This window comes from Dromiciops gliroides, chromosome 2, assembly GCF_019393635.1.
Source record: "Dromiciops gliroides isolate mDroGli1 chromosome 2, mDroGli1.pri, whole genome shotgun sequence".
NCBI lineage: Eukaryota > Metazoa > Chordata > Mammalia > Microbiotheria > Microbiotheriidae > Dromiciops > Dromiciops gliroides.
Genome location: NC_057862.1, coordinates 195,071,919 through 195,094,962, shown reverse-complemented (window position 1 = coordinate 195,094,962; position 23,044 = coordinate 195,071,919). Strand labels below are relative to the sequence as shown.

General features: G+C 41.7%; 1 protein-coding gene across 6 annotated transcripts in view; it reads left to right on the top strand.

Moving 5' to 3' along the window:
- FRMD5 (FERM domain containing 5) overlaps positions 1-23,044 on the top strand; it is a 382,316-nt gene that overhangs the window by 310,438 nt on the left and 48,834 nt on the right. For all 6 annotated transcript variants that reach the window (XM_043988498.1, XM_043988496.1, XM_043988500.1 and 3 more), the window contains exons 5-6: positions 18,897-18,994; positions 22,280-22,403. In XM_043988498.1, coding sequence (XP_043844433.1) covers positions 18,897-18,994; positions 22,280-22,403 — 222 coding nt within the window. The remainder of the gene's footprint in view (positions 1-18,896; positions 18,995-22,279; positions 22,404-23,044) is intronic.

Here is a 23,044-nt window from a genome sequence, read left to right as displayed (position 1 = left end):
GTGTTTGTCCATGACCAAGGAGGAGTGATGGTGACCAATGGACCCTGCAGGCATTTCTGGGCAAGACATTTGTTTTCTAGAGATAAAATGGACTCTAGGACTACCATGATGGGTACACTTTTAAAATCCATTACATAGACTTAAAAGACAAACTGGGAACTAGTGCATATTTAAATCCAAGGGAGTGAGGAACCTCCATGAAAGACTCTTGGTAATGCGATTGTTGTTTCTATAAAAGTGAATGGGGGCGGGCCGCTAGAGGGTGCAGTGGATAAAGCACTGACCCTGGATTCAGGAGTACCTGAGTTCAAATCCAACCTCAGACACTTGACACTTACTAGCTGTGTGACCCTGGGCAAGTCACTTAACCCTCATTGCCCCACTTAAAAAAAAAAAAGTGAATCAGAATGTGTGGGGCTAAGCAATTCTACAGGAGAGCAAGCTGAATAAATGGCTTCTAGGCACTATCTTGTATTTCACTTCACTGAGTTCCCTTAGTTCATATGGTACCTGTTCTACTACTTAGAGCTCTATCAGGAAAGACTGAAATCTACCAATATGGCTTAATATACTGGTTGGAAACCCCTACTTTATAGATTCCTTACCATTTCTTGGCCCAGTAAAATTTAAGCTCCTTGAGGACAGGAACTGTTGTATACTGAGTGCAAACACATAGCAGGTACCTAATAAGTATTTGAGGGTTTGTTTGTTTTGTTTTAGGACTAGATATCCCTGTCTTGCCTGGCCTGGAAGTGCAGGGGCCTTTCATAGGCCTTAACACACTAGGGTCAGCACAAAACCTTTGACCTCCAACCTGGTATTCTTCCTCTTTCCTTAGGCTATCTTATGGTTCCCCCTTCCCCAGGGCTCACTATATTAATGCCATACTTGGTGCTGATACCTCATTGGCTTACCTCAAAATTCCCAAATTCAGGAGCTCCACCATCCTCAGCCTCCCCAGTAGCAGGAATTACAGGTGTGAGCCCCTCTGCCTGGTATATCTTACTCTTTATTGAGTTGAGAGTTAATGCTGCAGGCTTTACACCATGTAAAGAAAATGAGTTTCAAATGAAAAGCAAAGAACTCAGTGCTTATTCTCTGTTGTTTGGGGTGAGGGGAGGAAAAAACGGTATAGAGATAAGAAGGCATTGAACCAGCACTGATTGCAACCTCTGCACAATGTAATATAATCTTTAGGGTGGTTGAATTTTAAAATTTACCACCCTTAGGCCAAACTGTTGATCAATTTCTCTGAGCTTCTCTAGGCTGGTTCTCAAATGACATTTGTACCACTATTCTGTCACTGGCCCTCCATTCAAAGTGTTTATATCCTGGTCAGACCTTCCAGAGTTTATAGTCTTTCGGCATATCCTTCAGGAACCCAGGATAATCTTCATATCAACAGGACATATCAAAGCAGAAGGCATTTCCTGAAAGAAAATGTAGCCACTGATGATCAACATTGTTATGGGGTGGCTGGTGCTGTGGGTCATATTTAATTCATTGTGATTGTATCCACAAGAAATTTTCATGAAGAAAAAATAAGTGGCCTGGTATATTGTAATAGCCTTCTGACTGGTTACCCTGTCCCATGTGTCTCCCCATCCATTCAGATACCTTTATACAAATGTTGCCCAGTGTCTGGAATATAATTCCCTCATCACCTCTACCTTGTAGAGTCCCTAGCTTATTTCAAAACACAATTTAGTTGGAGCAACTAGGTAACGCAGTAGATAGAGCACTGGCCCTGGATTCAGGAGGACCTGAGTTCAAACCAGGCCTCAGACACTTGACACTTACTAGCTGTGTGACCCTGGGCAAGTCACTTAACCCCAATTGCCTCACCAAAAAAAAAAACAACAACACAATTTAGGTGCCACCTCATGAGGCCTTTTCGTGACTCTCCAGCTATTAGCACTCTCTAACTCTTAAAATTACTTTTGCATTACTTAGTATTATTATTTAGTATTGCTTTGTATGTGTAAAGTATATGTTTATATATGTGTGTGTTTCACATGTGGACTGTATGTATCCACATGGGCCTGTCTAGATGTGGCTCCCAGGGAGACATAAATAGATAGATATTTCTAGTTTTTTCCACCCTCCCTTCATCAAGAGAGACTTCAGTTCCTGCCAGAAAAGAAAACAGGATATTGGTGCTGTGAGTCTGGCACCTCTGCTCTCCTCAGAAAGGGGTCACTGTGCAAGAATTATATCTGCCAGCCCCACTAAATATTGTTAGTCTAAGGGAAACCATTTTAGGTTTAATCTATGTTCCTGATTGCTTGCCCTCCATGGGAAAAGGAGTACCTCAAACCTCTGTATCCAAGGTTTGACTGACTCCCTTCCCACCAAATGGCAGTTCCCCAAAGACCACACATAGCCAATAAACCCATAATTATCCAAGATGACAGCAAAACAGAAATCAGAGAAGTTTTACAGATGAGAATAGTTATCCCTTGCACATGACAGGATTAGAGTCATGGCATCCCCGAGATCAGGAAAATCCACATAAAATTTTGTGACCCTCCCTTCATACCAAAAAAGAAGTCTGAATTATTAGGTATTAAAAGATAAAATATGTTGATATTTTATAATACTATGCATATATTTTATGCATTTCTGAGTTTTTAAACTTTTTCTTTGTTGTCTGCTGGCCTTCCCATGTCGGCTGTAGCTTCCACAAAACTCCCCAGAAAATCCCGTTTAATTTCTTATGCCAACCCAGAATATATTGAAAACACAATGGGGAAAGCCACAATGTGGAAGGGATAACTCTTTACCAGACAATACACAGAGTGAATAAGCTGTCCCAGTGGTACTGAGAGAACTCAACCAAGAGAGAGAATTTTAGATCTCATTTAAGAGGAAATTGCCCAGGGGCAGTGAGGTGGCAGTGGATAAAGCACCAACCCTGGATTAAGGAGGACCTGAGTTCAAATCCGACCTCAGACACTTAGCACTTACTAGCTGTGTGACCCTGGGCAAGTCACTTAACCCCAATTGCCTCACAAAAAAAAAAACAAAAAAGGTAAATTGCCCAAAGACTTTAGGGTAGTAATATGAGGATAGGGATGTGATAAGTCCCTTGAGGACTAGGACTTTTGTATTGTCATTGCCCAACACTGTGCCTTGCACATAATAGGAATTTAATAAATGGCTATGCAGTTGAACTGAATCTGCAAAATGAGGGGTTGAACTTAGATGATCCTTAAAGTCTCTTCCAGTCCATGGTGCTATAGTACTGTAGCTGAAACTATGACATTTGAAGATAGTAATTTAGCCAGGACACAAACTCTCACCATGCATAAATACTATATGCCATTATTTTCTTTCATTCAAATCACTGCTTTTAACTTCAAGCCTGATACATACCTCTTGAGAGAAGATGCCTCTGGAAGGGGACATGTAGATCTCTCTAGCCACCACCTTCACATTACAGCAAACATCTTTGTTTCAAGCCCTGCACCTTGGCCCTTTAAGAGTATCCGTCAGGGGGCAGTGGATAAAGCACTGGCCTTGGATTCAGGAAGACCTGAGTTCAAATCCAGCCTCAAACACTACTTGACACTTACTAGCTGTGTGACCCTGGGCAAGTCACTAACCCTCATTGCCCTGCAAAAAAAAAAAAAGTATCTATCAGCATTGCCTGGTATTTACCACATTGGACAAGTGATAGGGATTAAAGGGATTTGTCTTACATAACTTAGTAGTTGAGTGTTCCCAGAAGCATTTTGTTTTGCATTAAGAGAAAAATCTGATTGTCTTGGACAATGGAAGGAGTGCTTAACAATGCAATTTTTCTAAATCTAATGTCATTATATAAGTTAGTAGAACTTTTACCAGATAAAGCAGCATAGTGTATTGGAAAGAACTCTAAATTTGGCTCTGCCATTTATTAGCTTTGGACAGGTGACTTTAACTCTCTAGGCTCTAGTTCACTGAGAGAATTAAACTAGATAATCCATAAGATTTTTCTATCTATAAAATTATATGATTCTGTGAATCAGCCACAGATTTGGTTCATCAGTAACTGATCTAGGTAAATAGTCGACGATGCTGGGGGAAGCATGCGAATTCACAAATAGAGCTTCACTACTGAGTCGGACATGTCTGAACTATAAGAATTAGCCCCAAAATGTTTATTCTAAAGCCTGAGAATCTTCTTCAAGTAGCCATGAAACTTGGCTCCTTCGCTTGTCTCATGATCTCTTTGGTCAGTCAAGACTTGCCAGCACCTTTCTGTGCCCTTAAAAAGCCACGTGTCTATGCATAAGCAGGTCATAAGTAATAGAACTCATGAAACTAAAAGAAATCCTTGACCTAAATCTCAGATATTACACTTTGGGTAGCTAAGAAATAAGCCAAGATTGTTCCACAGCATACATTTTAATTATGGCTTTTGAGGTCATTGGAACTGAGCGCTGATATAAAGTTAATTTAATTCAGCAATTATTAAGCACCTGCTTTGTATCTGGAGGGCCTTGAATAAGGAAAAGGATTAGACCCATGATTTCAATGGTATAGGGAACACCCAGGTTAGGAAACTCCCTCTATCAGTGCAGGTTGTCACTTTCTCTGTGACCTAAAGTCTTAATTGCCTAGAGCACTGAAAGGTTAAGGGACCCAGGTTCCACAAAGTTAGTTTGTGTTGGAGGCAAGACTGGAACCCAGGTCTTCTTGGCTTGGAGATCAGCTTCCCAAGCACTGTGACATTACCTCTTTAGTACAATGAACAAAAATGAAAATCCAGATTCAACTCTAGAAAATCTAGATTCAGCTCTAGAAAACCTAGATTCAAGCCCCTCAAGGAGCTTGCAAAGTAGGAGACAAGACATTTATATGAATAACCGTGACGCAAAAAGGCAGTGTGGAGTAGTGAGTAGAGAGCCAGTCTTGGAATCAGGAGGATCAAGGTTCAAACCTTGATAGGTACTGACTGTGTGACTCTGAGCAAGTCACTGAACTTGCCAGTGCCTGAGCAGAAGTCTTTAAGTTGGAGAGATATTTCCAAAGGAGTTTCCTCAAAGGGTATTCCTTATACCAATGAAATTACAAGCCTGGTATAAGCCCCTCCTCCTCATTATGACCCAAGTTAAGATGTGATTGGAGAGACTCAACCGAGAGGCAGGAGAGAAGCTACAAAATAAGAGATCATTTCTGCCTTGGAGGAAAGAGTTGGCACAAGTAGTTCGGTAGACAGAAGTGTAGAAGGCATCCATTTCAGGCATGGGAAATTACCTCCTCAAATACACATAGGAGGGGGCAGCTAGGTGTTTAGAGCCCCAGCCCTGGATTCAGGAAGACCTGAGTTCAAATCTGACCTCAGACACTTGATACTTACTAGCTATGTGACCCTGGGCAAGTCACTTAACCCTCATTGCCCCACACACACAAAAAAAAAAAAAGAAAGAAAGAAAGAAAGAAAAAGAAAAAGCTTACATTCTGAAAGGCCTAAAACCAAAGAGAAATATAATTGTTGTACAAATCTGTCAGAATAGGGCTAAAGCCCACAATGAAGTGATGCTTGCAAAAAAAAAAAATGCTAAGAACAAAAAGGATTCTCTAAAGTGTATTCAGAGCAGGAAAAAGAAGAAGGAATTGGCCTGCTGCTTGATATATCATGAGAGGATAAGAGGGAGAGAGGACATCTCTGGTTTCTATTTTCATCCCATTTTTTCTAAGCAGCTAGATGGCACAATGGACAGAGGACTGGATCTCAAGTGAGGAGGACCTGATTTCAAATCCAGCCTTATTTACTATCTATATTATCCTAGATAAGTCACATACCTCTGTCTGCCTCCATTTCCTTATCTGCAAAATTGGGGAAAATATAGCACTTATTTCCCACGGTTGTGAAGATAAAATGAGACATTTGTATTTTGTAAATCTGAAAGTGCTATAAAAACATTAGCTGTTATTGTTATTATAATTATTCTTTGTAACCTCCTTGAAAGTAGGGATTTCCATTATTTCTTTTCTAGTGTCTAGCACAATACATTCTAAGTGTTTAGTGTTTTCAATTAATACATCGCCCTTTCTCATATAGTGAGTTGTGAAAAATCCATGATAAAATGCTATATAAATGTGATTATTGGGGCAGCTAGGTGGCGCAGTGGATAGAGCACCGGCCCTAGAGTCAGGAGTACCTGAGTTCAAATCCGGCCTCAGACACTTAACACTTACTAGCTGTGTGACCCTGGGCAAGTCACTTAAGCCCAATTGCCTCACTTAAAGAAAAAAAAAATGTGATTATTATTGTTGTTGTTGTTGTTGTTATCCTAATAGACCAGGTAGGAGACAATCCAGATGATAAGTAGGTGGATATGTAACTGATTGAACCACCATACCCCAAGAGTCTTTGTCAACTGACAATGATCTGCTTATGTTAAGCCAAGCAAATAGGATTCAAGGTAGATGTCCAAGTACAAGACTTCTTTGTTTGTTGTTTAGTCAAAAAGTCATATCTGACTCTCTGCGACTCCATTTGGGGTTTTCTTGGCAGTGATACTGGAGTGGTTCACCATTTCCTTCTCCAGCTCATTTGACAGATGAGGAAACTGAGGCAAACAGGGTTAAGTGACTTCCCCAGGGTCACACAGCTAGTAAGTGTCTGAGGCCAGATTTAAACTCAGGTGCTTCTGACTGCTAGGCCGGCATTCTATCTACTGTGCCACCTAGCTGCCCAAGTACAAGAATAAATTATAATAATTAATAAGAACTAATATTTATATAACACTCACAACAACCATGAGAGGGAGGGTTATTATCCCCATTTTACAGATGAGGAAACTGAGGTAGAGGTGAAATGATTTGCCCAGGGTCACACAGCTATTGTCTGAGGTGGAATTGGAACTCAGGTCTTCCTAACTTCAGGTGAACCACTCTATCCACTGCATCTTGGCAAATTGTTCATTGTCGAATTGAAAGCAGCCTTCTGGTATCATGCTATAGAGTTTTGGCCTTGGTCCTGCTTTTGTTCCATATTTTAATAGATTATTTAGATGAAGACATTTGTAGATGACGTAAAACTGGGAGAAACAGCTAACATATGGGATGACAGAATCAAGGTCTTGTCAGGCTGCAGTAATAGGTTTAAGCGAAACAAAATGAAATTTAATAGGAATAAGTGTAAAGTCTGGCAATCCCAAAAATAAATAAATAAATAAATAAATGCAGAGATATCGAATCAAGGAGATGTAGCTCGATAGCAGCTCATATGAAAAAGATAGAATTGTAGATGACTACAGGCTCTAAATCTTGGGATGTATTATCATAATAGCTAGCATTTACATAACTTTTCAAGGTTTGGGAAATACTTTTAATCCATTGTCTCATTTAATGAAGAGAAGAATAGTATCCTGAATGACAATTATAATAGCTCACATTTAAATGATGCTTTTCATCTTACAAAAGTGCTTTCAGCATAATGACCCTGTGAAATAAGGAGTGGAAATTATTATCCCTATTTTTGTCGTTGTTCAGTAGTTTCAGTTGTGTTCAACTCTCATGACCCCTTTTGGGATTTTCTTGGCAAAGATACTAGAGTGATCTTACCATTTCCTTTTCCAGCTCATTTTACCAATGAGGAAACTGAAGGAGACAGGGTTAAATGACTTGCCCAGAGTCACACAGCTAGTAAGTATCTGAGGCCAGATTTGAACTCAGAAAGATGAGTCTTCCTGCCTCCAGGCCTTGCACTATATCCACTGCACCATCTTAGCTGCCCTATTTTACTAATTAGGAAATTGGAGCTCATTGGAAATTGGGGCTGGTTAACCGTTTGTCAAAATTGCTACAGAGGACATTCCTACTTGGGGTGAGACACTGAACTAGTTAACCTCCAAGGCCCCATTCAGTAATAAAATCCTATCGTTCTGCAAAAGTATTTCCAGATTGTGACATTGTAACATTTTAGTCTTAAAAAGAAAGAGAAAAATTACCTGCTCTCCTCCTTCTGCCTGGAAAGGACAACTTCACAATGGGAATCAACTTGATCCAGTTAAAACCAACCTTAGTAGATAGGAGGGCAGCTAGATGGCATAGTAGATAGAGTACTGGGCCTGGAGTCAGGAAGACTTGAGTTCAAATGCAGCCTCAGACACTTAATGGTTGTGTGACCCTAAGCAAATTACTTCACTTCAACCTCCATTTCCTCATCTGTAAAATGGGGATAATAATCCTCCCTCCCAGGGGGCAGCTAGGTGATGCAGTGGATAAAGCACCGGCCCTGGATTCAGGAGGACCTGAGTTCAAATCCGGCCTCAGACACTTGACACTTACTAGCTGTGTGACCCTGGGCAAGTCACTTAACCCCCATTGCCCCACAAAAACAAAACAAAAAAATAATAATCCTCCCTCCCAGTGTAATCATTGGAATGACGCCACCTACTGGAGATTTACTATAGGAAAGCTCCACCATGAGGAAAATGCCTCAGAGGGCAAGGCCATGCGGCTTTTCCTTGGTGTCAGGAAGTAACGTTTGCAAATGGGTACTGTCCACCAAGGCTACTAGCCAATCAACTTGAGGAGCCTCCCATTTTCTGGGAGGGGACAGGAAGGAGGAAGGAAGGCCTGTGCGGAGAGCTCTTCTCTCTTTTTTGGTTCCTGACTTCACGGTGGTGGTGCTGGCATCAGAGGACTTCACAGGAAAATTGAGGAAAGATAGGAATGCCAGGCTGTTGGAATTCTGTTCTCAATCTTTCTCTTTCTATTTTTCAATAAACCCTTAAAAACCTAAACTCGTTTTATCAGTGATTTTAGTCAGTTTCCCCCAAAACTGAGGGAACAGATTAGAACCCACATTTAGAATCTTAAATTACACACCAGTGATGTGGGATGGAATTAAGGTGATCAGATTAATCATGAGGCATCCCAAAGGAATTACAAGACTCAGTGACTCAGTTTCTAAAGTTTTATTGCAATACCGTGAGTGAGCACAGGAAGAGCACACAAAGGAAAAAGATGTCTCTCAAATAGGAAAAGAGAAGACAGTTATATTTATAGTATGGATAAATTGATTATCAGTCTCATTATAATAATCTCCACCTTAGGGAGGCACATGGGGGTTCATATCCAAATTTGGACTTCTTGCAGTCCTAAGCCAAGCCCAGAGGCAGGTACCTTTTTCCATGGAGGTGCATTTTGGACGTTTATGCGTCATAAGGTGAATCTGGGGACAAATTTGGTCTTTGATGTGCATGTTTCTAAAGGCATATTTCAACTTGCCATGGTCAGGGTGTCTTTGTGTTTTTTATCTCTTTTTTCTTAGGCCTGGTTTCTGGGTATAAACAGTTAGGGTCTCTGTGACCTATTTCCTTATGTTTATGTTGTGGGTGGTAATTAATGGAAACCAGACCTCCAGGTAACAGTTAACAAGAACCTGGGCCCTTGCTTATACTGATGAGGGCCCAAGTCTTAAGTTATTTATTAATCTCTTTCAGAACTGGGGTCTGCAAGTTATCTATTAGCCCCTCTTGGAGCTCAGATCTAAATTAGATCTTGGGTCTTAGGTTTGCCTGTTAACCCCTTCTCTACCTCCTCTATCCCCAGGGTTGTTGTGGGTGCTATATAAATATTCTTTTTTTTTTTTTTTTTGGTGAGGCAATTGGGGTTAAGTGACTTGCCCAGGATCACACAGCTAGCTAGTAAGTGTTAAGTGTCTGAGTCCGGATTTGAACTCAGGTCCTCCACTGGGCCACCTACTACCCCGGGTGCTATATAAATATTAATAAGAATTATTAATCACTGTTGTTTAGTCTTGCATTTGGACATCTGGTTGGCTTAATGGAAGCAATCCTTTAGACATCTTAGGTAGGACCACAGATGCCCACTTCAAAATAAAGCAAAGCTCATTTGGTCATTTTACGTTGTACCCACTTGGGCACAAGAAAAGTTGCTTAACTCTCTTCATCACAGTTGTAGGGGGACTGTGGGTATGGAATATTGCATGGACTGTCAGATGGGGTTGATATCTAAGTTGGTTTTGTTTAATTGCTATTTTTCCCCTTTCTTTTTTAATTTGGTTACTAGAAATGTTTTCTGAGTGGAGGAGTGGGGAGGGATCTATTTGCAAATGGATGTGATATAAAAAACAAAAGGCATCTATAAAAATAAAATTTTAGAAGAAACTTACTGAAATGCTAGACCACATTTGACAGCTTCTAAAGCTTTTATCCTTTCTTTTAGCTCTCTACTCCTTCCCTCTTCTGCTCAGTCATTCCCTAAAATGTAACAGGTAAATGACCAAAAGGCCTGACAGAGTGTAGAGGTGCTGTAAGAGGCAATTCATAAAGCTGAGTCAACAGGAATCCTCTCTTACAGTAAGCAGAAAAGCAGCCTGGTCTCTCATCTGACCACACTCTGTCCCACCAAGCTCCTTCCACAACAGCCACAGAAACCAACATGATGTCACTTCATGCTCCCTGCAAAGTATAACTCAATGGTTTCCCCAGGGAACCCAAGGGAAGGAGGAGGAGGGCTCTACCAGCCACTGTTTCTTACAATGGAGACATTCTATTGGAAGATAGAACTTTGTGGATTTATTAATATTTGTTTTTAGCTTTACTGGGAAACACCCATGTCATGCATGAACCAACATAAATTGAGAGGGGAGGGCCCCACTCTGCAAAAGCCATTCTGCTGAGGGAATGAATGGAAAGAGACGTAACATATAGTTCCTGCCCTTAAGGAGTTTAGAATTTAGTGGAAGGAACATCCACATACAAATACGGCTGCCAACGTAAGGCAGACAACCCTTGCTCCACCTTAAATGGGTGGTGTGGACAGTAAGTGTTTTGGAATTCAAATGTAGGAGAGATCTCTATGCTAGGGTCATCCCCAGAAGGATAATTGAACTTGGGCTGGGCCTTTAATAAAGAGCTCAATAAATATTGACTAATTGGGGGTAGTGAGGTGGCACAGTGGATAAAGCTCTGGCCCTGGATTCAGGAGGACCTGAGTTCAAATCCAGCCTCAGCCACTTAACACTTACTAGCTGTGTGACCCTGGGCAAGTCACTTAACCCTCATTGCCCCGCCAAAAAAAAAAAAGACAGCTAACTGATATATAATAGGCAGCTTGGTGACATAGTGGAGAGAACCAAGGACTTGGAGTCAGGTGAGTTCAAATCCTTTCTCAGACACTTATTAGCTATGAAACCCTGGGTAAGAAGTCAGCCTCATCTCAGTCTCCATTTCCTTTTTTGCAAAATGGGGTTGATTTTAGCACCACATTTACAATGTCATTGTGAGGATCCAATAAGGTAACATTCATGACCTGTCCCCTTCCTACTTTCACAGCCTTCTTACACCTTATATCCCTGTTTTGTGATCCACTGACACTGGCCTCTTTGCTGTTCCTCTAATGCCATCTCCCAACTCTTAAAGAGTTTTCACTGGCTGTCCCTCCTGCCTGGAACTCTGTCTCTCCTCTTTACCTCCTGGCTTACAGGTGTTCCTTCAAGTGCCAGGTAAATGTAGCTGGTTTACACATAGTTGTTGTGAGTTAGACAGTGAGTTGCTAAAGGCAGGAGGGGGGGGGGGATTGGTGTAGTTGGCCTTTTTTGTGTACCCAGTAGCTGACACATAACAGGTACTCAATGATTGCTAGTTGACTGACTAATATATGCGTGTTGCTTAACCATTTTTCAGCCGCGTCTGACTCTTCATGACCCTATTTGGGGTTTTCTTGACAAAGATATGGGAGTGGTTGGCCACTTCCTTCTCCAGCTCATTTTACAGATGAGGAAACTGAGGCAAAGAGGGTTAAGTGACTTGCCCAGGATCACACAGCTAGTAAGTGCCTGAGGCCAGATTTGAACTCAGGAAGATGAGTCTTCCTGACTCTAGGCATGTCACTCTATCTACTGCACCACCTTGCTGCCCAGAGTATATGTATATAGGACTTTGTAAATCTTAAAACAGTACATAAATGTTAAGTGTTATTATAATGCAGGAGATAACACTTGGGCTGAGCTTTTAAGAAATCTGGGTATTCAAAGGGGCAGAGGGGAGGGAGGGAATGCATTCCAGACACAGGGGCCAGGCTGTACCAAGGCACAGGGAGGATAGTTTAGGATGTTGTATGAACAAGTTGGCTGATCTGGTGTGTCTGTGTCTGTGTCTGTCTGTATCTGTGTGTGTGTGTGAAGGACAATAATATATCATGAGTTTGGAAAAGTTGGCAGAAGCCAGATAATTAAGGGCTTTAAATACAAACCAGAGCAATTTGTATTTGCTCCTAGAGGCATCTGAAGCTTCAAGGGAATGACTGGGTCAGAGCTGTACTTTGGGAATATCCCTTTGGCAACTGGGTCCATTAGGAATTGGAGAGGAGAGAGACTTGAGAGAGGAGGGAGACAGAATCTAGTGAGAGATGTGGTCTGGTTTTTTGTTTTGTTTTTTTTGGTGGAGGAGTGAGGGTTAAGTGACTTGCCCCAGGGTCACACAGCTAGTTAAGTGTCAAGTGTCTAAGGCTGGATCTGAACTCCAGGGCCACTGCTTTATCCACTTCACCACCTAGCTGCCCCTGTGGTCTTGTTTTAATTCTTGTTATCTTCCTTCTCTTGTCTATTGGCCCAGGCCTTAGGGCTAAAAAGTTCTTTCTTCTCCTTTTAAGTTACTGCTGGTAGGAAGAAAAGTGGGTACCAGCTTTACTCAACATCTCTGCCACCCCAAGGCTTGGCTGTTGAACCGATATAGCTGTCAGTGTGATCTCCTCTGGGGATGTTAGTGTTGAATTCCCGCCCCCTACCTCCATCATTACCTAACAGACCCAGCAGAGAAGGGATAAAGTGGGGAAGTGGAGAGCTGCTTTTCATTTTATTACTTGGATTCTTCCCAGGTGATAAATTTAGTTGCCAAGCCCTGATTAATCTCTTTTTTCATTTTTAAAGTAATAAATAGAGTTGCCCTAGCTGCCCCTGAGGCCAGATTTGAACTCACACCTTCCTGACTCAATGTCTAGTGCTCTATCTGCTGTACCACCTACCAGGCCTTTCTGGCTCTGTGCCCCCTCAGTTGTTAGAACTACTAGACAAAAATATTCACTTTGTATATTCTTTGTATTTACTTTTATTTGTGTATCTTGTATCTCCTCAATAGAACCTAAACTCCTTGAAGGTAATGACTGTTTTGTAAATGTTTTTGTGTTGCCAGCACCTAGCACAAAGTCTGGAACATAGTAAGCATTTAATAAATGCTTATTGAATTAAATTTTTTTTAATTAATAAAAGAAGCAACTGCTAGGCAAAAGCGATGCATCAGCATCTAACTACTTTGGAAAATTATCTTGCATCCAAAAATACAGTTTTCCCTTCCCTGGTTTTCTGGCCTCGTAGTCAGCCTGAGCTAGGACTATGTAGGGCTTGATTCATACTCCTATAGGTTTGGAGCTAAATTATCTTTAGAACAAAAACTGGAAATTATCTGAAAACTGTCTAAAACCAAAAAAAAACAGGCAAAATCAGAACATGTTTCATAAGGAGTGCTACTTGTCTGGGTTCTCTGACCTTTAGTTTCTTTATGAAGATCACCTCTTTGAGCTTTTGTTTGCTCATCTGTAAAATTAATCAATTCATCAATAAGCATGTATTAAGTACCTGCTATACACCAGGCAATGTATTATATGCTGGGGACCCAAATATTAAAAAAAAAAACAGTTCCTGCCCTCAAGGAGCTTACAATCTAAAAGGGAAGACAACATACAAAAGGAAGCTAAAAAGTGGGGGAGAGGGGAAGGTACCCAAAGATACAGTGGAAAAGTCAAAGACCCAAAGCCTAGTGAGAAATAAGGAAGATGGGGATAATATGTAGACTATTTACCTCATAGTCTTGTTATGGGGAAAGTATTCTGTTAAACATGCAGTACTCTAAAAACAAAAGCTATTAGTGCTAAATTCTATCTTTGACCATGTAAAGGCTTCTCTTTGATAATACCTGGCTCATGAGTTGTTTGGGGTTTTTTTCCCCCTATGTGAATAAGAATGTTGGCTAAAGGTCTGGGAGTCTAAAGTCCTGGGTTCTAGTCTTGATTCTGCCACCAGCTAGCCTGGTGACCTTAGGAAAGTCTTTTGTTTGGTTGTGTGGTTTTGGTTTTGTTTTTTTTTTGCAGGGCAATGAGGGTTAAGTGACTTGCCCAGGGTCACACAGCTAGTAAGTGTCAAGTGTCTGAGGCCGGATTTGAACTCAGGTCCTCCTGAATCCAGGGCTGGTGCTTAATCCACTGTACCACCTAGCTGTTCCAAGAAAGTCTTTTAGACTTTTCTGGGTTTCAGTTTCCAGGGGAAGGAGATAAGGGTTCTATCCATTCCACCTCTGCCACTGACTAGCTATGTGACCTTGGATAAGTCACTTAAAGTCACTGGACCTCAGTTTCCTCATCTATAAAATGGAGGAGTTGGTCTGGATAATCTCTTGAGGTCTTTTCCAGCTCAAGCATTCTAAGTTTCTATGATTCAGCCCCAGAATTGATTTACCATTACTGGTTTGGGTAGTTTGAAGAAATGTTGGCAGGGCTGAGCCAGTATTTAGGGACCACATCTCCAGATTTATCTCCTTTTTTCCTTTCCAGCCTTTCTATGGGGTCAACTGGACTCTCTTTTGGAGGAAAGGGGGACCCTAGGGTGACAGGAGATAGCATGCCAGTATCTCTTCTAGGTAGTACAAGAAAGTTATGAGTTACAAGGAATATTAGGGGACCACTGATGTTATTGCCTGGGAATGGGGACCTTGACCACATTGACTACACTGGCCTTACCAGTCCCTGGAGGTCTAGAAAGCAGCTGTTACCCTAGCACATTAGTTTTGGAGTCTCTCATGGGTCAGATGGTGCAATGAATATAATGCTAGACTTGCAGGCAGGAAGACCTAAGTTCAAATCCAGCCTCAAACACTGTAACTATAGGTAAGTCACTTACCCTCTTCCTACCTCAGTTTCCTCATCTATAAAATGGGAATAATAATAGAACCTACTTCCCAGGGTCATTGTGAGGATAAAATAAGGTAATATTTGTAAAGTACTTATACCAGTATCTGATACATAGTAGGTGTTTAATAATTGCTGTTTCCCCCTACCCCCATATAGGAGTGAGTATCCCTGTCTGTCATGTGGGAGACTGGGATTAGATTCCTGATTGGAAGCCATGGAGAAGGAAATGGCAAACTACTTCAGTGTCTTAGCCAAGAAAATCCTAAATGGGGTCATGAAGAGTCAGACGTCACTGAAACCACAGAACAACAATGATCTCCCCCTTCTCCCTGCCCCCCACCCCTGCCCAAGTTGTTACTGTCCTGTATGGGCATGGAGAAATAGAGTCATGAAGGAAAGATGAAGGGTTATCTAGTCCCAGGAAGAATGAAACAAGAGGAAGAAAGAGTTTTATGACACAGGGCTAAATTAGGATATTAGGATACATTAGGACATTAAGATAAAATCAGAAGAAGTTTCTCCAGTGAGAAGCAAAACCAAAGACGACCAGATAACAGGACAGACTTATGGAGGAATCAAGAGACTATTAAAGTTTAGACTGACCAACTAGATATCAGGACAGACATACCTATAAAGTAAGGGGAGATAAAATTATTTATCAGGGAAGTCACTTAGGTGTGGCTACTACCTAGGAGACAGGGATAACCCCAGAGGTCAGGACCATTATTACAAAAAAAAAAAAAATCCCCCTGATTCTCAGGAATATGACAAGCATCCAAGCTTTCTCCACCCCACCCCCAAAAGGAACTTTCCACTTTCAGGTGGGCACCCCATCTATCTTCTATAAAAGCTTTTGCTTTCCTTCTGTTCTGGGAGGAGGATGTTTCTAATTCATCTCCTCCCCAAGGGTAAAGTCTTTGACTTACCCCTCAGCCACTTTCTCTAGTGCCAAAAAAAAAAAAGAGCATTTCAATTCTAATTGGACTGTATGCAAGAGTGTAATTCTTTGCAGAGGACCCCCACCTTTTCCCCTGTGACAGTTTATATCCAGAACACAAATCTTGCTTCATTTGAGGGGTAACAGAGGACCCTACAGAGGTGAAGGTGTGCAAGGAGCAGCAATAGCAGCAAAAACATCCTCTTCTCCCACAAACAATGTGATATTTCATGATGAGTAGCTAAGTCGAGACAAGCATTGTTTGGTGAGCTGTGTTGGTGGAGGAAGTGTAGTACAGTGGAAAGAGGGCTGAATTTGGAGTCCAACTCTGGGTCCAAATCCTGCCCCTTTCTGGGAAATGTTTTTTAAACCTTAAAGCACTATATAGTTATCAGCTAACATCTCTATTGAGCACAGGGTCTTGTAAATAGTCAGAACTTAACAAACATTTGTTGAGATGGGATACAGTGGGGGCAGCTAGGTGGCACAGTGGATAAAGCACTGGCCTTGGATTCAGGAGGACCTGAGTTCAAATCAGGCCTCATATACTTGAGACTTACTGGCTGTGTGACCTTGAGCAAGTCACTTAATCCTCATTTTCCCACGAAAAAAAAGGAGAGAGAGAGAGAGAGATGGGATACAGTGGAGGGGAAGGTGTTTGGCTACAGAGTCAGAAGATTGGGATTCAAATTCTGCTTCTGATGCTTGCTTCTTATATGACCTTGAACAAGTCTCAGTTTCCTCATCTGTATGATGAAGGCATTGGACTAAATAACTTCTGAAAGGTCTACCAGCTCTCAATCTATGATCTTCTATGTGAGAAGGTGCTATGCTCCATTTGTACTTTAATAAAGGCTGGAAGGTGAATAAATAACACCAAGAAGATGGAGGGTAAAGGGCAGAGTCTTTCTTTTTTTTTTTGTGGGGCAATGGGGGTTAAGTGACTTGCCCAGGGTCACACAGCTAGTAAGTGTCAAGTGTCTGAGGCTGGATTTGAACTCAGGTACTCCTGAATCCAGGGCCGGTGCTTTATCTACTGTGCCACCTAGCTGCCCCGAGGGCAGAGTCTTTCAAACGCAAAGAAAACACCTTAGAAAAGGTCTGGAGCTTGAATAGCTCTATTTGAAGAGTCCAGCAAGTCTGTGAAATTGTCCACAGCATAGCCATGTATTCCTTTCACTTCCCTTCACTAATTTCTTGAAATCTGAAGGATCCAGGGTTTCAAGCCCTTACCTTGTTTTCTACAGTAAAATCAATAACTAAGGAACTCTTCCTCCTGGGCATTTTCCTGTGGATGAACAGGTTGCACTAAAATCATGAGCTACAATCACCAGAGCTAAATGTGAAGTTAAGGATTGGATTCTTTGTTCCTCAAGATGTCGTCATTGGAATTGTGCAAAATGTCAGCGCCGTTTCTTCTCAATTCAAGTTGATGACATCGAAGGAATTTTTACCAGACTCCCGTTCCTCTCCCAGGGGAACCTCCTGACCTTTCACGTGTCCTGACATCAAAGCCTAAGATTCAAGACCCAGGAGGGTGGCTTTGTGTTCATTAGAAGAGTGGGGGGGGAGGGGTACATATCCCCACAGCTGCAGTCAGCAAAGGTTTTGATGAGCCCATTTTAAATGGCTATCTTTCCATGTCCATTGCTTGGGTTTCTTCCCAGTGGGCCTGTGAAATTTTAAATAGGATCATAGATCTAGAATTGGAAGGGACCTTAGAAGTCCTCTAGTCCAATCCCCTCATTTTATAGATGAGGGGACTGAGGTAAGATGGCTAAATAACCTGCCCAACATCACGTTGTTATTGTTGTTCAGTCATTTCAGTCACATTTGACCCTTTGTGACTGCATTTAGGGTTTTCTTAGCAAAGAGACTGGAGTGGTTTGTCATTTCCTTCTCCAGTGGGTCCATTTTGTCAGGCAATCAGAGGTTAAGTGACTTGCCCAGGATCACACAGTTAGCATGTGTCCAAGGCTGGATTTGAACTCAGGTCTTCCCAGTGTTCTATCCACTGAGGCAGTGGGTTGTTTCCATAATATAGGTATGAGAATGGCAGAGCTTGGATTCAAACCAAAGTCTTCCAACTCTACATCCAACCTCCTTTCCAGTGAACCACTTTCTCCTGCAACTGACAGTACCCATTGACAGCTTCTATGCCTGGAAATCCATTATACCCGACATGGTGGCTTCCCCCTGAGGTGTAATGTCTCTTCTCTGTAGTTGAACTGGTGCTACCTATGTGCTTCTGGTTAACTGTCAGGTTTCCTTTGGCTCTCCCTCCTGCGGAGCTTTATGCAAACCCTTTGAGCATCTCCATGTGGACAGAGGCATGTTCCTGATGCATAAAGCTTATTCGTGGTTTTTAAGGGACTGGTGGTCAATCAGGTCTGAAATTCTTTTGCAGATGGCTCATCCCTGCTCTCACCTTTCTAATTCTTCATAAGCAACATAATTTACAGCTTGGAATGAAAGAGAGCCTGGAAACTACAACCTCTCCAAGGGCAGTTTTCCTTTTTCCGCGCTGGATTGGCTGAGATCCCCTTCCTTCAGAGCAAGTGGGGAATTAGCTGCCATACACTGGAAAAGCAATATCTTTTCTGAGTACTCTGCTACAGAGAGGGACTGACAGGTTGTTTTAAACTGATCCATAACAGGGAAGCTAGGTGGTACAGTGGATAAAGCACCAGACCTGCAGTCAGGAGTACCTGAGTTCAAATCCGGCCTCAGACACTTAACACTTACTAGCTGTGTGACCCTGGGCAAGTCACTTAACCCCAATTGCCTCACTAAAAACAAACAAATAAATTGATCCATAGCTCAGATCAGGGCCAAGTATGTGAACCAGACTCCATGGAGATGGGAGATGTATTTGGGGGGGGGGCAGGTGGGAGTGAGATGTTTTAAAAGTTTTCTCTTAAGTGAAGTGAAAGTATTCTGACAGAGAATTTGGTTGTCTTGAATTATACATTTTATGTCTTTAAAACAATCAAAGAAATCCTTTCTAGCTCATTCTTCATTTCCTCTCCAGGTATTTAGTCTTCCTACAGATCAAAAGAGATCTCTACCATGGTCGCCTCCTCTGTAAGACATCAGATGCTGCTTTGCTAGCAGCCTATATACTTCAAGGTAATGCTTTTTGACAGGATAAATTTGCTTTTCATGCTAAGTACTGATTATATTATTTCAGTTACAACAGATCATTGCTTCATGAATACAAATGGAGTCTAACCCCAAACAGTCCTGGGCTAGGCATTTTCACAGGGATCCATTACAGAGCCCATCTCAGAAAGCATTGGATAGTGTAATGGAAACTTGACCAAAAACCCTACTTCCATGGCTCTTATTAACTTTTTCCACTCTCTTTTAGGAACTTGGCCCCCTGCCTTTAGATCATAGTATCATAGATTTAGAGGTGGAAGGGACTGGAAAAGCCATCTAGTCCTCCTCCCCTGTTTTGTAAATGAAAGAACTGAGATGCTGAGAGGTTGTGATTTGTTCAAGTCACACAGCTAATAAGTAGTAGAGCTGGAATTCAACCCCAAGTCTTCTCACTCCAGATCCAGCATCCTTTCTTTGTGCTGTACCATCCTGGTAGAATGAAGTTATTAAAGCACCAGAGAATTAACCTGAACCACTCTCTCCTGCTGTCCAGCCCCATCCTCTGAAATTTAGAGTAACACTGAATCCAGCACTCATTTAAGAGACCTGTTGCCTTTTGCTGAGTGCTCTCAGTTGAAAATATTTTCAGCTTCTTTAATAATCTGAAAGTCAGTATTAGGGATGCGCAAAGGGATTTCCAAAACTGACTTTTCTTGAGGAGAATAAGAATAAGTTGGATACAAGCTTTTCCTTTCTTCTGCCTGACCCAAAGTTCCCAAGATCCAGGTCACACTAAGCAAAATAGAACTGATCAGACTTCTCTCAGTTCCTGGACCTAAACGAGTCCTCCAGAATCTCTACACTCACCACTAGAGCCTTATCACTAAAGTTTTCACCAGAAAAACTGGATTTTTAATTAATGGATAAATTAGAAAATTTAGGCTCTTAGAAACTGCCTCCTGAGACTCTTCTGGATGACTTCACTCACAAGAGACTGTGGCCTCCCTGGCATGCAACCAGAGAGGTAGAGATCAGACAGAAAGGGCAATTCTGTCCAGTGGTCTTGACTTCCTAGGAAATACTGAGGGCTAATTGGGCCTCTGTTCAGAAACCCCTAGGGAAATTCCTTACACCATGATGTCATCATCAGGCAGGCTAGGCTGCTTGCTCATATTCCCCGTGCGCACCCAAAGCCGTGTCTTAAATTTTGAGGACAGAGAACCTACCCTGGCCTAGATGTTATTTTAAAATGTTTTATTTATATTGGCACTTATGTTCACATTTAAATGTTTCTCTTCTAAGAAAAGTCACTCATGTCCAATATTGATGCTTTCTACTTTTAGCATTTTAAAATTAAGCATCAACAATGAACCCAGTAGTTCATGTTCACATGGAAGAGTCAGCCCTAAAAGAATTATCCTGAAGAGGAATCTCTTTGGGTAAATGGCCACAATTTGACCATACATGAATATACAGCGAAGCAACAAAGTACTAAACCCAGAAATTGGGGTTCTATTTGGAGGCAAGAAGAGGTTTTGCTTTTTCCTCCTAATTTCTGGTATCATTCTAAGTTCTTAACCTCCCAAACAACAGGAGCCTGGAAACAAATTGCCATCAGAATCAGAGAATTTCATGGTTGGAAAGGACCTTAGAAGAACATCTAATCCAACCTATATCTAAAAAAGGAGGTTCTCTACAACACACCTGACAAGTCATCACTCAAGTAAGGGGGAGCCTACTACCACCCAAGGAAGCCTGCTTTGCTTTTGGTTAACTTTTTTTGAGGCAATCAGGGTGAAGGGACTTGCCCAAGTTCACACAACTAGTAAATGTCTGAGGCCAGATTTGAACTCAGGCAAGTCCTCCTGACTCCAGGGCCAGTGCTTGGCTAAGTCTTTAGTTGTTTTTCTCAACATCAAATAAATTTGCCTCTGTAAGTTCCTCACATTGCTCCTATTCCTATCCTTAGGGGCTGAGAAGAACAATTTTAATGATAGCCCTTTGCATAATTAAAGACAGTTGTCATTTTCCCCCCACTCCACCCCCAAGTCTTAATGTCTTCAAATAGAAACATCACTTGCTTATTCTACTTATCTTCATATGGCATGAATTCAAGCCCATTCAACCATCCTGGTTTCCCTCCTCTGCCTTCTCTCAAGCTTATCAATGTCCTCCCCAAAATATGGTGCTAAGAACTGAACACAATACCCAGCATGTGGTCTGATGGGGACAGAGGATTATCACCTTATTTCTGGACATTATACCTCTCTTAACATAGCCTAAGTTTGCATTAACTTTCACATCATACTGTTTCCTCATAGTGAGCCTACTAAGACTCCCTGGGCCTTTTTCCATAAGGAACTGCTTTCCAGCCACGCCTCCCCATCTTCTATTTAGGAAGTTCCTTTCTTGAACCCAAGTGTCAGATTTTTCCATTTATCCTTATTAAATTTAATCTTATTATATTGGACCCAAAGTTCTAGCCTGTCAAGAGAGGAAACAATACTAATACAGCTAAAAAATATCCACCACCTTCTTTTCTCAGCATCCATTACTGCTTCCTGCCTCCAGAGTATTTAGGAAAGAGGTTGTCTGGCAAACTCAGCCTCACTTCCAGCCAACAGTAATTCATGGAGGGGGTGTTGGACAGAGGGTAATATTATCCAAAAGAATTTTGCAGGAAGTGTCATTGCCCATCCCCACCCCCAAAAGGATCCACAGACAATCAGATCAGACTAATCTTAGTGATAATAAAATTGGATTCTCTCCAGCTCTTCCATTTATTGGAAGAGAAAGCCCCAACACAGTTAAATCAGTGGAGAACTCAGAATTTGGACTTGGAGTTTTCTAATTCACTGTTATTACTTTCTCATTGAACATTCACACAATCTACTGAGCTCTGCCTTGCACACAGTAGGTGCTCAACAAGGGTTCATTTAATTTTATTTTACTTAGACCAACCCTTGAGTCCTGAGGTTGAGTTTTAGCTCATTCACTAACTTATTATACTGCTTTGGATCTCAAGATTGAGTCTTGTCTCTGCAGATCTGAGCATGATAATTCCACACTGAGAATGAAAGGTGGCAGGCCAGCGCCTTTGGTTCTCCCTTCTTCCTTTCCCTGTCAGACCCTGAGCTGTGTTTGGGAACCATTGTTGTTTATTAATCTCATTTGTGCTTTCGTTATCAGTGTTTTGTCCTGCTTGCTTGACATTTAGTTCCTTTGCTACTTTCTCTTCCATTTCAGATTGATGATTCTCTTGTCTCTCCCTTCTCCTTCCCCCTTATGTCTCCATTCTGTTTGTTTTTGAAGCCGAGATTGGGGATTATGACCCCGGGAAGCATCCAGAGGGCTACAGCTCCAAGTTCCAATTTTTCCCTAAACACTCAGAGAAGCTGGAAAGGAAAATTGCCGAGATCCACAAGACTGAACTCAGGTGTGTAGCATATGTGGTCATGGCCCAAGAAACAGCGACTGAGCCAGCCACAGCTCATTGTATTGCCTTGGAGTAACTTGTTCTCCTCCAGGCTGCCCAGAGATATAAAGCACTGGTTAACAACCTTCTTCTCTTTGTGACATGTCTTGAAACTTTCCATAGATTCAAAGGCTTAGAGTTGACAGGTACTTCATAGCTCTAGTCCTACACCCTTATTTTGCAGATGAGGCAACTGAAACCCATAGACATTGAGTCAGCTGCCCAGGGTAACACAGGTAGCACAGTGGCAGAACTGAGACGAACCCAGGTACTCTGATTCCAACACCAAAGCTCTTTAATACACCATACATTTAGTAAGTACTTTCCCAAGAACAAAATTTAAAATTTGTTTGAATTTGGGGTCTGAGAAAGAGGTTGTGTTCAGGTTTTGTCTAGGATTTCTTTGGGGAAAAGTTTCTTTGGGGAAAGCATGGTGGAGAGAGACTGACCTGTGAATATTTTCTTAGCTAAGAGAAAGGGAGACACAGAAGGAAAGACAGAAGGAAAAGAGAGGATAGAGAAAGGAAGAAAGGGGTGGGGGGATGTATAAGATGAAAAGAGGAGAGGAGTTTAAAAGGAGAGAGGACAGTTATGAGCAAACT